Here is a 15,997-nt window from a genome sequence, read left to right on the forward strand (position 1 = left end):
GATGTCAAGGGTGCTGTGAAGGGGCATTTAGAATCCTCTGACGTAGGGCACCATGTGGTGGTGCCCGAGGACAAACGTTCCCAGAGAAGCCAGTCAGAAATGTCCTCATCGCTTATCTGCAAGACTGTAAACAAACTGAAGTCACCCCCAGGCTAGTGTCTGAGCTGTCGATCTCCAGCTCTTCCGGAAACATAATACCGTGGAACACGTGAGGGCCTTAGCTTTCTACTCTAGGCTAAAAAGCAGAAGGTCTGGTTTGTCGAGCATCCTAGACGGTTCTTGGAATTTCATTTGAAAGCTCAAGAACTCTGTGTCGGTCTATTAAATTGTGTTCACAGAAGTTTCCACGTAGTCTTGCCCGGAAATTCTCGAGAAGGAATACATGACAAGTACCGTAAGGTAGAGTATTCTAGAAGACCTTACTGAATCAGGAGTGTAGCCGTACAGCTGCTTGCACACGCAAGGAGAGAAGGAATGGTTTCACGTTTGTCTTTAACCAGAAACAACTAGAAGCTATTGTGCCTGGTAGCTTTGCTGGAGCCAGATAAGCTCTGTGCCCGGCGTGGGACTTGAACTCACGTCCTTGAGGTCGAGAGTCGCTTGGTCTACCCACTGAGCCTCCCAGGCGCTGCCGCCCCTCCCCGAACATATGCGAATTTTGAAATAGATTCGGATGATTGATTATTTTTCTTCTAAGGACAGTTCTGTGTTTTCTTGCTCGTTTGGTTCTTACAGCAGCGGTTCAAACATTGAGGAGTCCCGGGACTCTGCTGGCCCTTGTCAGATAGCGACTTCGCGATTCTCTGCCGGGAGCCGGGAGCAGTGTGCTCGGGCCACGTGCTGCCGTGGGTGCAGGTTGACGTCCTGCTGTCGTGGTTGTGGGGGTGGGGGGGGAGGGGGCAGCACTGGCAGGGGCACGGTCACGGGCGCCATCACATTCTGCTGCGGTCCGCCCGCTGCACCTGCACCTGCTCCTTGGCTCAGTGTTCTGTTGTTGTCAAGGACTCGCGGTTACTTGGGCTGGGACCCTCACGGTCGAAACGTTTGTGGTAGGACATCCTAAACTAGATAGAAGTTCATGGAGGGCCAGTTCCCGCTACTCTCGCGGAGAGACCTTTGCCAGGCATCTGGGTTTGGGGGGCTCCCGTCCCACCTCGCGCTCAGGGGTGTGGGACCCTGCCCTTTGGAGCGGAGTCAGGCACGGTTTGGGTCTCACTCACCCGAGTTGTCGAAGAGGCCGGCAAAAACCCTCCTGCTGTGTGATTTGGGGCCCTCTTTACAAATATCGTAGTATGGATAAGGAAGGGTAGCGACCTCGCTGGAACTGAAACTCCTCGCACGTGAAGTCCTTTGATCTTGTGGGTAATTTCCAGCAGGCTCTTTCTGCTTGTGCCGCTGTCGGCACTGCTGGTCGTCTGCAGGCCGGTGACAGGGCAGGGGACACAGGTGGCCGCCGTGCACGGTCCCCTCTGCTTGAGGGAGGCCCGCCGCCCCCAGTGGCACCATGTCCCGCGTCCGTGTGCTGTGGTCCCACCGAAAATAGGTGGATTGGGGAAGAAACTGCGAAGTTTTTCCGTCCTTTAACACAGCCGTTCCGTGTTGAGAACCGTCCAGAGCAGGGGCACAGGTGTGTGAACGAGGGACACGGGGCCTGACCTGCTCTCTTCCCAGTGCCTCCCGGTACCCGCCTGTCTCCCCCGGGGGTGTGGGGGAGCGCACCGAGCCGGCTCCTTGGTCGCCAGGAAACACGGCCGGTGTCTCCCGCGGTGTGGTGGCTGTGAGGGCGGCCGTGGGACCGAGGGACGGTCAGAAGAATGTGCGTGCAGTCGGGACACTGTGGCGCAAGGTGTGGGAGCCGCACGTCCGCCATCTGCGCTTCGGCTGCGCTCCTGTCTTCGCTCATCGTGGCCCTGCTCCACGGAGAAGGTCCTAGAAGAGGGTCCAGCCTCTTGTACTGGATCCCGTTGGCGTCGGTCATGATGCCCTGTCCTTAGAGCTCCCGGCCCCGTGGGCCCGACTCACGCCCTCTCCACACTAAATGTCACCCAGAGAGAGTGTGTCCTCAGAACCCTGGAATTGAGGTTGTCTGAGACGAAATCCCTCATTTACACTTCAGATGTGTTTGATCCCAGAGGGAGACGGCTTGGCACCTGTCAGATGTTTGCGAATTTTTTTTTAGCTGCCGTAGAATCTTTGTGTGTTCTTGTGTGACCTTCCCAGGGCTAGTCCAGTCTGTTGTGACTTGATTTGTGGGTCCCACTGAAGGCCGGTGACTGAGGATGGGGACTTTGGTGTTAACTCAGTTGTCTGTACCCTGTTACCCCAGTTAGTCCGCTCATGGTCTTGAACTCGTTTGAAAATCGCTAATCTGACTGGGTTGGTCATGAAGACTTTGGATGAATGGAAGTGTATCACAACTGATTGGATTATAACTTTTCTTGGAAAGGACTCAAATTTTCAAAAATTTAAGTTTTTATAAGTACTTTGTTTTATATTTATAAAAATATATTTTTATATATATATAAAAAATATGTATATATATAGCGACACCTGAGTGGGCCTGAGCGGCTCAGTCGGTTGAGCGTCTGTCTGACTCTTGGTTTTGGCTCACTCAGTTTCGTGGGTTCGAGCCCCGCGTTGGGTTCCACGCTGATGGTGCAGAGCCTGCCTGGGATTCTCTCTCTCTCTCTCTCTCTCTCTCTCTCTCTCTCTCTCTCTCTCTCTCCCCCCCCCCCGTCTGCCCCTCCCCCACCCTCTCCCTCTCTCTCTCTCTCTCTCTCTCTCTCTCTCTCTCAAAAATCAATAAACTTAAAAAAAGTAAAAAAAGAATGAACACATTTATTCACAAGTAAGCACGTGATTTGGAACCTCGCCTTACTAGTGGACTAAATAGAAGTCCGCCTGTCTTGTAATAGCGGAGGCGGAATTCAAGAGCCCATCAAGGACTTGAGTTGCGACCACATGCAGTGTCGGGGGGGGGGGGGGGGGGCCAGGTTCCTCGGGCTGTTGACACTCTTCACGCCTTCACTTAGCCGAGCTGTTTGTGTGCTTTGGAGTCTCAGCAACAGACCAGGTGCCCGAAGCTCTTCCCAGCACGACTCCTGTGCCTGAGCCGCTTCTGAGGCAGGTGACGCGGTGTCCGCGGGTCTGAACGGCTGCTCCGGAGCGTGTCCACGGAGTGTTTCCTCCCTTGGGCTGTCGCTCCCGTGGCCCCCATCGGGAACGTTCCCTTCCGCACACACGCTCTCGCCACCCATCCTGGAGCCATGTCCCCCCCCCCCCCCCCCCCCACTGTCTGAAGCAGTTTTTTATTGTCAGCACGGTGCATTGCTGTCCGTGACCTCCTCCCTGTCTTTTCTTCGCTGTGGACGGTACGTGTGTCTGTGTCTTGCTTCTGAAGAAGCCCCGTCCCTGTGTCTTCCACAGTCACGTTGTCTAGATCTCAACGCGGTGGCTCGTACGGCAGGCCCTCTGTATGTGGCTGTCATGTCTGCCAAGTCGGCGACTTACGGAGAGCCGACTCTGAGGGGCTTCGGTCGGTTTCCCACGTCTCCCCGATGCGTTTTATATTTGCCTCTTCGAGCACTGGCAACTCCTGAGAGACTCCCGCCGTATTTAGGGTTTTTCCACTTCTGGAGTCTTTCCGGGGTAAAACCAGCTCTGCGTCTAAGTGCGTTTGAGGGTCACGTCCAGTGCCGTAGGATCTCCAAGTCGTACGGGAAGCGGCTGGCTTAGTTCGCTGGCTAAGTTGTGTATGAACCTAGTTCAATCTGAAGGTAGATTCTTTAACTGGAATTTCTTTTAAATGGGTGCTCCTGGCAGAATGCGCTGTTAAGCTCCTTACTTCTCAAGTTGCAATGTCTTCACTAAAATATGGTTTTATTTAGCACAGTACAAGCTTTTAATGTCTCAAAATTACATTCAAAGTTTGGTTAAAGACTGAAAGTGCTGTTGCCAAGCTCCCGAATTACAGGCTCAGAGATCCCTTTTGAAAGAGGAAGAGCGGGCGTAGGAAGGTGGGAGGAAGCCGAGTTACCCAGCAGGCAGCTTCCCTCCCTGGGGCAAATGGGTTAAGGCCCTGCTTTTGTTTTTATCAGTGAAACAATGGCTGTGTGAAACGAAACGAGTGAGCCAATGATTATGATAGTCAACGTCTCTTGGTCTCTGGAGAAAGAAGCTTTTCCTTTTAAGAGAGGACATCGAAGAACATTTCTCTCGCGCTGGAAAAATGCCTTCTGGGAAATTTAATTCTGTTCAGGCCTTTCTTGATTTTTGTGGTGGATACATGCCGAGTGTGATTAGGAAGTGACATAATAATACTGCGGATAGTTCCTGAAAACTAAGACGGAGGGAAATTCCTGTGGCTCTCCCGAGGCGGTGATTTGAACCCGGAGAGAACTGAAGCCTGGGTTCCTGCCCAGTTCTGGAGAGAGAGGTGCAGGGAGGAGACTCGAAGGCCTGCGGACGTGGGCCCGTGGGCACGAACTAAGCCTTCAGAATGGGGAAGCGGCACACAGAAATCCAGACTGCTGCCTTCTCGTGAAGAGCCGGCAGCTGGAGCTCTCTGGGCCCGCGTCCCCTCAGAGCCACGGTGGCCGGGCCGGGCCGGAGGCCCCCGTGCCGAGGCGCAGGGCCCCGGGGGACCTCTCACCTGGCCTTCCACCTCGGGCTGGAGCTGGGCCAAACCTCACGCTGGGTAAGATGTGACAAGGTCGTACTCAGTTCCGTGCAAAAGCACTGTTGGTCTCCATATTGCCCTTCCCCCCCGAAGTGACCTTCCCCTGTTGCTAGTGTCCCCAGTTTTTTACTTTGAGAAATTTCCATTATTAAAGAAGTTGATGAAGTGTATCAAATACACGTCTAATACATTCTCTTTATCTCTTACACACACACACACACGCGCGCGCGCGCATGCACACACTCACAGCCTGAGTCTTGCAGAACCGTTTGAAAGAAGCTGTATCATTACACTTGCCCTAAGTACTAAAGCATTATTGCCTCAGAATAGAAACACTGCTTAACGGTCATCGTTATCACACCGGCGAAATTTCACACGGACAGAATGGTAGTATTTAGTGTGTGATGCATGGGCACATGTCCTTAAATGTTCTCTAGAGCTATTTTTATTCCAAAGAGCCAATGCAGCATAGCCTTTGGTAGTCCTGTCTCTTTAATTGCCTTCATGCTAGATAGTTCTTGGCTTTTTCTGTGCATCTTTCAAGACAGTGGCCTTTCTCATTTTTTAAGGGTCCAGGCCGGTGCTTTTGTGCAGTGCCCCGTAACTTGGACTTGTCTTGATTATTTCCTCCCTTTCTGTTGTGAGGTCTGCAGAGGTCGTGCGTGCTTCCGTTGTGTCACAGCAGCTCGGCACGTTGTCCCGTGCTTGGTCCTGAGTTAAATCCTTGGCCGGAGCTGGCATCTGCTAGATAGATCTTTCCATTACAAAGGGACAGCTTTCCATCATCTGTCCCTTTGTAACTGACAACCTGCAGGGTGATCTTGGAGACCGTGCTGTCTCTTCCAGCCTTTCAGCAGGTGCCCTGTGTCGATCCTTGCCCGAACCAGTTATAAATCGGTGGTTGCAGAATTGTGGTTTTCTGATTGTGTTGTTTGCTCCTGTGGTTATTAGGTGGCATTTGTCTGTAAGATTTCCTCCCCCGCCCATTTCTCTTGAGTATCACTATCTTTTCTCTTTCTGGTGCTCAAGTGATCTCAGAACAGGGGGGAGTGGAACCCCTTCAGGCTGGTTCCTGTGTCCTTTTGACATGCCCCCGCTCCGTCACTGAGCACATCCTTATTTCTGGTAAGTACTTCAGATTCACCTTGACCTTTCCCTTCAGACCTGTAATCAGTCATTTCTTGACAGTGCATGCCTTCTTCTCTAGTCCTGAGTGGTATTTAGAAACCGAGCTCTAGATGCCAAGTTTCTTGTTGCTGCTGAGGTGTCATTGCTTCTAGGCCCTTCCTGTGGGCAAAACTAGAATGTGCATAAATGTTTCTAATAAGATTGGAATGCTTCTGTTTTTCAGAGGCTGCAGCAAGTTTGTAGATTGTAGTTTGTGCTGAAAAACTGGGGTCTGGTGTCCGTAAGCAGTTTCAGAGACTAAAGTTTTGTCACCGTTTTGTGATCTTCCTTTTCTATAACCCTCTAGAAAGTTAGGCTTTTCTGTGCCAATGGTACGCAGAATTCCTGAGCCTTATATATCTCTGAAAGATTGGCCCAGGTAAGTGAGCACAGAGACAAAGAGCTGGGTTTGTTGCTTTATCTAGTAAGGTTTTTTTTTTTTTTTTTTAATGTTTATTTTTGAGAGAGAGAGAGCCCGAGCACACACGAACAGGGGAGGGGCCGAGAGAGAGAGGGAGACGGAGGATCTGAAATCAGCTCTGCACAGAGCCCGACGCGGGGCTTGAACTCACGAAACCTGAGATCATGACCTGTGCCGAGTCGGACACGTGGACCGACTGAGCCACCCAGGCGCCCCTATCTAGCAAGGTTTTATTCCATAATTCAAAAAATGTTTATTGAACACTGACTTTGTTTTAGGCGATGCGAAGACACATGGACTGGCCCCTGCCCAGTGGCTGAGTGGTGCGCCTGGGGACAGGGGGCAGGTGGTGACCGGGGCGCGCAGGGAAGCAGGGAGAAGCTTGCTAGGAACCTTCCGCACAGACAGCTTTGCAGAGTGTACCGATTCCCCGGGTGGGTCGTGCATTAGCACTGTCACGCCTAAGGCCATCTGGCCAAAGTAAAAGCGAGTCTCAGTGAAAACAGGCGTCTACACGGATGGGTGATTTTACAGGGAATGGAGAGTTTGTATTGTGTCTTAAATTGAAGACTGGGCTGTGTGGGTAGTGCCCTGTGCTGACCACTCTGTTGCAAGAATTTAGAGGATGTTGTGGGCATTTTGAAAATGATCTAATAGGTCCTTTGATAGGAGAGATCCCGGCTTCGGGTATTTCTTGGCGAGTGCCTACTCTACCCCGTATGTAACTTAAAAAGAATCTTTTTGTTTGAATCCTTGTATTTCAATTTTTTGATATGTCATAGCGCTGGAGTATACAAAGCCAGGGTGTTTTTTTTTTTTTGTAATGTATTAAAATTTAAAACTCAGTTTAGATGGTTTTCAGTGTCTGTAAAACAAATGATAGCAAATTTTTTTTTCTAGAGTTGTTCCCGTGTGCAATATTCAATACAGGCATATTTTAGGGCCTCCCAGAGACTTCGGTGTGGTATGGTCTGAGCAGTTCGATAAACTCCTTCCATGTTGTTGATTTCAAATGCATTAAGAGACGAATGCTGTGTGATTTGTCAAGATTATAGCAGTTAATGGGATGCAGAATATATTTGAGAGGAGGGGGGGGGAGTAGGTAAATAGGAAGGATATGTTTTCAACCCCCAAAGTAAAGACTTTTAAAAAGCAGTTATAACTGGCCACCATGTAAGTTTTGCCTCCCTTCCAGACCGCCCTGTGCATGACTGTCCTTGATTTTCTGAAAGGGCGACTCTGGTCACAAGGTAGACTTCCCTCCTTCTCCATCGCCCCGTGAGGTAGGTCAACTCCAGGAGAGCCAGGCCTTCCGTTGGGTTTGGTGTGGCCACGTGGGCTGTGCTCAGCAGGGACAGGCCTTGTCACAAGTGTCACTGCAGGCCACCGTTCCCTCCTCCACTGGCTTTCGGTCCCCGCTCGCCCTGCGGCATTCCCTTGAGGCCACGCTCCTGGGTTCTCTTTCCTAGAAATCTCTCCCCTCCTCGATGACTATAAACAGTCGTGTGCCTTGAGGCCCAGTGTAAATGCCCCCTCTTCCACGAAGCCTTCCTACACCACCCCTCTCTCCAGAGCTCAGGGTGCTCTCTTTCTCCTGACACCTCTGTGGCACTTGCTTATTCTTAGGACACACTCGTGTATGACCCTGACTCCCTTTCCTGAACTGTCTGCTTCATTTTCCACTGCCTCCCCTATTGCCTCGCGTGGTATCTTACATAGACAGCAGGAGCACAGCCGGAAATTTGCAGACTGGTGTAGCCCTGTAATGTTACGGAGAGGAGAGGAGATATGTACCAGGTTATTGAGGATGCTTAGAGCGAGATTAGTGAAACCGGGTGGAGGGATCAATAGGTCGCTCTGGTAGGGGCGTCCCGACTTCGGTTCAGGTCATGGGTCTCAGGGGCCGTGAGTTCAGGCCCCGCATCGGGCTCGCTGATGTCAGCACAGGGTCCGCTTCGGATCCTCTGTCCCCCTCTCTCTCTGCTCCTCCCTCCCTCTCTCTCTAAAAAACAAATACAAAAAAATTGTAAATACAAAAAATAAGAAATAGGTTGCTCTGGTGCTTTATGGGGGGGTTCAGTGCAGCTGCTGCGACCTGAGTATTACTTCTGTTCAGACGTCAGGTCTGTCCACGGGCAGCTTCAGGAAACTGCTCCCCGGAAGGCAGCGTGTTAGTCTGGCCGTGCGCCGGAACGCCTCGCCCCTTGTCGGAGGTCACATCGCAGCGGTCGCTGCCACTTTGAGGTTGTCATTCATCTTGTCAACAGCATACATTTCTCCTCAAATCTGTGTGTGGTTGTGATTAACTTAAGGCGGGAAGTCAGCCCCCCCCCCCATTTTTAGGACAGCTGGCGGAGGGGCATTTGTCACTTTAATAGGAACATCACGTCACCGAGGTGCTGGGCCCAGCCCCGGGCTGCTTTTTCATGCTTCTTCTTAGAGCCCAGACACTTGTCATCCGGCCGCCTCGGTTTCCTGTTCCTGCAGCCCCGCGAGCCGCCGGGTGGCTTCAGTTTTAGCGTAAATTCAATAGGTCGTCAGCGAAGCTGTCTTCACAGATCACCACACACTCGCTACGCCGTAAACTAAATCGGGCGCCTGAGTGCATTGTCGAAAAGTTTGGATGAATTATACAGGGAGTGAAGCTTTTTTTCATGCTTTAAGTTTCGTAGTTTGCGATAATTGAAGAGTCACGATATGTTAATACCGCTATTCACCAGGAATGACACCGGGGGTTCCCCTGTGTTCCTTACCCGTTCCTCCCCGCCCCCCGTAACATTTAGGGAGACTGTGGTCCGTCGTCACAACCGGAATATCGCCGTGGATGCAGCGAAGCTACTGAACATTCTCCGAGTGCCTTGACGGCTGCACCCACTCCCCCCCCACCGCCCCTGGCAACCGCCAATCCGTTCTGCGTTTCTGCAGTTGTCATTTCAAGCAGGTTACAAACACGTTTGAGTCCATGGTCCGTTTTGAGCTAATTTGTACATACGGTGTGGGGTTGAGGTTGAGGTCCTTTTTTTTAGTTCCTTCCTGTTGGTGTGCAAGGCCTCCAGTCAGATTTGCTGGACAGAAAGGCCGTCCTTCTTCCGTTGAATTGCTCCTGCCCCTCTGTCGAAAATCACTTGGGCGTATTTGTGTGGGTCGATGTACGGCTGTCTGCCCTGTGACTTCTGTGTCCCTTCCACCGCCAGCCGCGCAGGCCTGGGTCACCGTGGCTGCGCAGTAGGCACCGATCCCACACCACTTGGAGTTATTCCTCCCAGTTTAGTCTTTTTTTGTTGAGAATTGTTTTAGCCGGTTTAGTTCTCCTGCCTTTCCGTATAAACTTTTATTTTTTTTTTAGTTTATTTATTTTGAGAGTGCAAGCTGGGGAGGGGCAGGGTGAGAGGGAGAGAGAGACTCTCGAGCAGGCTCCGCACTGTCAGCAGAGAGCCGGACGCAGGGCTCTAACTCATGAACCGTGAGATCGTGACCTGAGCCGCGATCGAGTTGGATGCTCGACCGACTGAGCCGCCCAGGCGCCCCTCCATATAAATTTTAAAATAATCTTGTCTGTAGCTTAGACAAAGATGAGCCCTGCCGGGATTTCGATAGGAGTTGTGTTAAACCTCTGTAGCCACGTGGGAAGGATTGACGTCTTTACTGCCCTGAGTCTCCCAGTCCATGAACACAGAATGTCTTTTTCTTTTTTAACAAAAGCTTATGATGTAAAGACAAAGGCAGCTCTGTGGTGACGCGTGGACGTGTATCAGGAGATGCCGTGTTTGTTTTTTTTTTTTTTTGAAGTAAGCTTTGCACCCAGAGCGGAGCCCGATGCGGGGCTTGAACTCCCTACCCTGTGATCGAGACCTGAGCTGAGATCAAGAGTTAGTTGGCCGCTTCACCGACCGAGCCACCCAGGCGCCCTGGGAGATGCTTTTATTCCTGGGAGAATCTCAGTGACGGGCTGTCGGGTCGCATCTCTGTTCAATTCCTTTTTTTAAAACAATTTATCCCCAGGCCTACGAAAGGAGGTTCCCTACGTGTCCTTTGATCCCGATGTTTGTGGACAGTGACACCGTGAACGAGTTCAAGAGCGAAGACGGGGCCGTTCACATTATAGAACGGCGCTGCAAGCTGGACATAGACGCACCAAGGCTGCTGAAAAAGGTACCCACGGGGACATTGAGGCCGTCCCCCTGCCAGACGAACTTAACGCTCGCGGCTTCTGTTGCACTCGGTGTCATTAATAAGTCCGTTTTCTCCTTTTTGTTTTAAAGATTGCAGGAGTCGATTATGTTTATTTTGTCCAAAAAAACTCACTGAATTCTCGGGAACGTACTTTGCACATCGAGGCCCATAACGAAACGTTCTCCAACCGGGTCATCATCCACGAACATTGCTGCTACACTGTGAGTAACCGCGCTCGCGGGGGTGGGGCGGGGAGGGCAGAGGACGCAGGCTGGGGCCGGCCTGTGCTTCTGGGACCCGCGTGGCCGTCGCGCTAAACGGCACACCGCCTTGTGTTCTTCAGATACCGTCCCTCGCTTCTGACGCGTGGGGTCAGCGGGTGGCAGCTGCGGTTTACTGCAGAATGGGTCGCGTGGTTGTAGCAGTCAAGGTCGCCTTGTGACCTTCCCATGTCCCTTCCTTTCCGGCGCCACTCTAACACTTCAGAAGTACACGGGAAGGACCCGAGAGAACAGTTTTCCTCCGCTCTCTGAAAGTAGAGTGTTCCCATGAAGCCTTTTGTACGCTGAACACGGGCAAAGCAAAGCAGGAGTTACGAGTGTATATGGGAAGATTTTTTAGCATTCCCGTATGCAAAGCAAAACATAGCTTGTTTAGGGGCTTCTGGTGCCCCAGGACCCGTCTTGCTAACAGGCGCACAGAATAAACGGAGATAAAGCCCAGAGGCCCACAGACGCTGTTCTAAGCTCTGGAGTCTCGAGGCTTCTGGAGGAGGGGTGGGGGGCGTGGTGCCATCCTCGCCGCTTGGGGTACGAGCTGCCTCCGTAACGGCTTTTGCAAAACAAACGGTGAATGCTGTTTTCACGTTCACCCATTTTCCTAAATGAGGAAATCCTCTTTAGGTTTCTTTTTTTTTTAATTTTTTTTTTTCAACGTTTATTTATTTTTGGGACAGAGAGAGACAGAGCATGAACGGGAGAGGGGCAGAGAGAGAGGGAGACACAGAATCGGAAACAGGCTCCGGGCTCTGAGCCGTCAGCCCAGAGCCCGACGCGGGGCTCGAACTCACGGACCGCGAGATCGTGACCTGGCTGAAGTCGGCCGCTTCACCGACTGAGCCACCCAGGTGCCCCTAGATTTCTTTTGGTTAGCCAAAATAGGCACGAATGTCAGTCTTTCGTAGAAGCGATGGGGCGGAATGCAGACTTCGGGAAAGTGGGCTTGCCTGTGATGGGTACCTCTGTGTCAGGCTGATCTGCTGTTCTTCATCACTAACTTGCCACCAGATTATCAGAATAATCTAATAGGGTCTCTCTGCTTCCTCCTCACCCTTCTACAACGTATCCTTAGCGCGGAATCCCAAGTGGTCCATTTAAAGTATGTCAGATCAGGGGCGCCTGGGTGGCTCCGTCCGTGAAGCATCCGACTTCGGTTCAGGTCACGGATCTCACGGTCCGTGGGTTTGAGCCCGCGTCGGGCTCTGTGCTGACAGCTCGGAGCCTGGAGCCTGCTTCGGATCCTGTGTCTCCCTCTCTCTCTGCCCCTGCCCTGCTCTTTCTCTCTCTCAAAAATAAATAAACATTAAACACTTTAAATAAATAAATAAAGCATGTCAGATCGTATCATACTTTCTGCAGCCTTCCTGCATTTCACACAGAAAAGCCCAGAGGCCTCCCAGTGGCTTACAGGGCCCCTCGTTTTCTCGTCCTCACACATCTGCTGTCCTGCTGTCTTTGTGCACAAGCCTACGCACCTGCTGTTCCCTGATGGCGTAGGCTGCTTCCTCTAAGGACCTCTGCTCCAAGTGCGCCCTCTGCCGGGGGCGCTGTGCCCCCGGATCTCTGCTGGACTCCCGCCCTCGCCTCCGGTCTGTGCTCACATCTGCCCTTCTGGATGAAGCCAGCCTGAACACCCTGTTCAGTTCTGCTGCCCGCCCCCCAGTTCATTCACCTGCTCCAGCTTTTTCTTTTTCCCTTAGCGCTTGTCTTCAGTTTCTTACCTCTTTATGTTCATGGCTAATTGGCTGTCTCCCCCCCCAGACCGTAAGCTGCATCAGGCAGGGACCTTCGTTTGGTCTACACTGGAGAACCCTGCTCAGGAAATACGGTGAATGAATGAATCACCAATGAAAGCGGAGCTCTCCTTTTAACAGGCGTTTTTCGATTTTTTTTTTTCTAGAATATTTTACAAATATTTAGGTCTTTTTATGATTTTGAGCCTCCCTGTGTAAATTTTCCATCTGCTGCCTTTCATGACCGTAACGTTACTGGTAGAGTAAGTGTTTTCTTTTGGTTACCAGTTGATGGAGAAGCCGACAGATGATACCGTCACTCATCAGCATAGTTAATGGGAACGATTTCTCATTTGTCTGCAGGTTCACCCTGAAAACGAAGATTGGACCTGTTTTGAACAGTCTGCAAGTTTAGATATTAAATCTTTCTTTGGTTTCGAAAGCACAGTGGAAAAAATTGCAATGAAACAATACACCAGCAACATAAAAAAAGTGAGTCCAGCTTGGGATTTTATGGAAAAGGGGAGGCAGGAGCCTCTGAGGTGCTCGAGGCTGGCAGTGTTTTCAGAAGGCCGGAAACGGGCCAGTCGGCGGTCCCGGCCGTTCCACGACGCGGAAATGATTTGACTCTCCCCGAGTCTTGTGTTGTAGGAAGGGGGAGGGCTGGGTGGGAGTTCAGATATTGCTGTTGCCGGTGACGTAGAAGGAAGGTGCGGCCACTGGCCGCTGTGCCCTCTGCCCAGAATTGTTGGCGGATTGGGGTGGGCGGGCGAGGCGGGAGGGGGCCTGTCTGTGGGCAGGGGGAGCGCTTGTCGGGGATCCCCGGGGACCCCCGGGCCTCGGGTTCTTAGGTTCATCTTGCGTGGGAAACTTTCCTTCTCGTTCTTGTGCCGTCGCTCAGCGCTGCTGTGGGATTTTGGTTTTGAGAGTGTCCGTGTGAGATCACGAGTGTTATGTGAAGGCTTGCTTTATTTTCAGGGTGTTAGAAAGAACTTGGGTCGAGACACAAAGCGCAGATTGAGTACAAGGGTGATACATGGGTGCTTTTAGTCAGTCGTTAGAAAAACCCCGTCTCTTTAGAAATTACTCCCTGGACCTTTGGAGAAGAGGAAGTAAAATAATTCTGAAAAACCCAGACACAGAGGCATTTGGCTGTTGCTTTTATAGATTTCTTCTGCGGCTATTCGGTTTCTGTTAGTGTCTTAAAAATCTGGGGGAGGGGCGAATAATTTGCATGTGGATCACATACTAACCGTCACATCGGTTTTATTTTCAAGGGGAAAGAAATCATTGAATACTATCTTCGTCAGCTGAAAGAAGAAGGCATCACGTTCGTGCCCCGTTGGACTCCGCCTCCCATAGCTTCCTCTTCGGAGACGTCCTCGTCCTGCAAGAAACAGGCTGCGTCCTCGGCCGCTGTCGTCTCGGATGCTGCCCAGGCGGAGGGGCTGGGCGGCGAGGCCCTCAGCAGCCCCAGCGGCCCGCCCGAGCCGGCGGCGGGGACCCCTGAAGGTAGGAAAGAGGCGGTGTCCCACGAGCAGGACTGGGGGTCGTATGGGGTCCTTTCCCTCCGGTTCCTCGGCCCGTTCTTGGTCTCCTTGGGACCTTTCGGTATCATTTTGTCGCTGTCCCTTTTCCCCTGGCTTAGGTAACCCATTGTAGTTTTCTCTTAGGACGAAGAAAAGTTTCATTTTTTTTTTTTTTTTTTTTTTTTTAATGGGCAGGAAGAGTTCTATCAAGTTGTTCTTTTATTGAAACCGGGAGATGCTTTTCAGTTACTTTAATTGAAGGCGTACTTAGCAAACGAAAGGTAGCAACTAAGCCTTTTACTGCAATCGTAGCGTCGTCAGATACTCTATGCTTCCCGTGTGCTAGGCCCTAAAGGTAATTGAGTCAGTAGGTTGAGCTGTGGCTAGGCCAGGGATTTGGTCTTACAGACGATCCCTGAGGGTCTCTAAGGGGGGGGGGGGGGGCGGCTTGACCCTGCTGTCCCCGTGGCATCCTTCAGTTCTGTGGCCGGAGGACCGCACTTTCTTGAGCAGGACGACTTTGGACGCCTTCAAGTTCCAGCGTTCTTTGTTGTAAACGCTGTCATGTAATTTCTGTTCCAGACAAACTAGACGCAGACTACATCAAGAGATACCTGGGGGACTTGACCCCGCTGCAGGAGAGTTGCCTGATCCGGCTTCGCCAATGGCTCCAGGAAACCCACAAGGGCAAAGTGAGAACCGGCCCCCCCGTGTGTGGCGGTGCTGTCCGTGGAACTGTTCATGGTTCCGGGTCCTGTTCACGGTTCTGTTTGTGGTTCCTCGGAGTAAATGTTCCCGATTACCGTAGCTGGGGAAGCCCCTCCCAGTCCCAGGGTCACAGGGTCTGTGTTTCTCTGTGTGGCGTCCGAGTCCTTGACGGCAAATTGTGATGCCCTTCTATTTAGAATTAGTTTATTTTTCTAGGTTTACCAGAGAAGGGTCTCACTTAAAAACAGCTACAGGTCAGGACACCTGGCTGGCTCAGTCAGTGGAGTGTGTGGCTCATGATCTCAGGGTTGTGGGTTTGAGCCCCACGTTAGGCGTAGAGATCACTTAAGAATAAAATCTTCAGGGGCGCCTGGGTGGCTCAGTCGGTTAAGCGTCCGACTTCGGCTCAGGTCGTGATGTCGTGGTTCATGCGTTCAAGCCCCGCGTCGGGCTCTGTGCTGACAGCTCAGAGCCTGGAGCCCGTTTCGGATTCTGTGTCTCTCTCTGTCTCTGCCCCTCCCCCTCTCATGCTCTGTCTCTGTCTCTCTCTCTCTCTCTCTCTCTCTCTGTCTCTGAAAAATAAATAATAACATTAAAAAAAATTCGGCGGGGTGCCTGGGTGACTCAGTCGGTTAAGCGGCCGACTTCGGCTCAGGTCATGATCTCTTGGTCCGTGAGTTCGAGCCCCGCGTTGGGCTCTGTGCTGACAGCTCAGAGCCTGGAGCCTGTTTCAGATTCTGTGTCTCTCTCTGTCTGACTCTCCCCTGTTCATGCTCTGTCTCTCCTTGTCTCAAAAATAAATAAAACGTTAAAAAAAAAATAAAAAAAAATCGGCAATAAAAAGAATAAAAGGCTTTCAAAAATTACATGTCAAATTATAAAGTGATATCATGTTCCAAGTATTCTGACATTTTAATTTTCAGAAGCTTTGGAAGGAATTCACGGATTGTTCTAAGACTAGAAGCGTTTGAGTTTCGATTTTGAGGTTTTTGGTAAAATTTTAGCCTTATAAGGAGTTGGGTTTTTCTTTTCTTTTTTTTTTTTTTTTTAATTTTTTTTTAACATTTATTTATTTTTGAGACAGAGAGAGACAGAGCATGAACAGGGGAGGGGCAGAGAGAGAGGGAGACACAGAATCGGAAGCAGGTTCCAGGCTCTGAGCCATCAGCCCAGAGCCCGACACGGGGCTCGAACTCACAGACTGCGAGATCGTGACCTGAGCTGAAGTCGGACGCTTAACCGACTGAGCCACCCAGGCGCCCCAAGGAGTCTGGTTTTTCTAACCCGCCTCATGCTGACAGGGGACTAGA

General features: G+C 51.3%; 1 protein-coding gene across 4 annotated transcripts in view; it reads left to right on the forward strand.

Annotated features, from left to right (window-relative positions):
* SEC14L1 (SEC14 like lipid binding 1) overlaps window positions 1-15,997 on the forward strand; it is an 89,339-nt gene that overhangs the window by 59,340 nt on the left and 14,002 nt on the right. For all 4 annotated transcript variants that reach the window (XM_045045102.1, XM_045045101.1, XM_023244091.2 and 1 more), the window contains 5 exons: window positions 10,269-10,418; window positions 10,529-10,660; window positions 12,814-12,942; window positions 13,728-13,962; window positions 14,562-14,671. In XM_045045102.1, coding sequence (XP_044901037.1) covers window positions 10,269-10,418; window positions 10,529-10,660; window positions 12,814-12,942; window positions 13,728-13,962; window positions 14,562-14,671 — 756 coding nt within the window. The remainder of the gene's footprint in view (window positions 1-10,268; window positions 10,419-10,528; window positions 10,661-12,813; window positions 12,943-13,727; window positions 13,963-14,561; window positions 14,672-15,997) is intronic.

Source organism: Felis catus, chromosome E1 (genome assembly GCF_018350175.1).
Source record: "Felis catus isolate Fca126 chromosome E1, F.catus_Fca126_mat1.0, whole genome shotgun sequence".
Lineage (NCBI taxonomy): Eukaryota > Metazoa > Chordata > Mammalia > Carnivora > Felidae > Felis > Felis catus.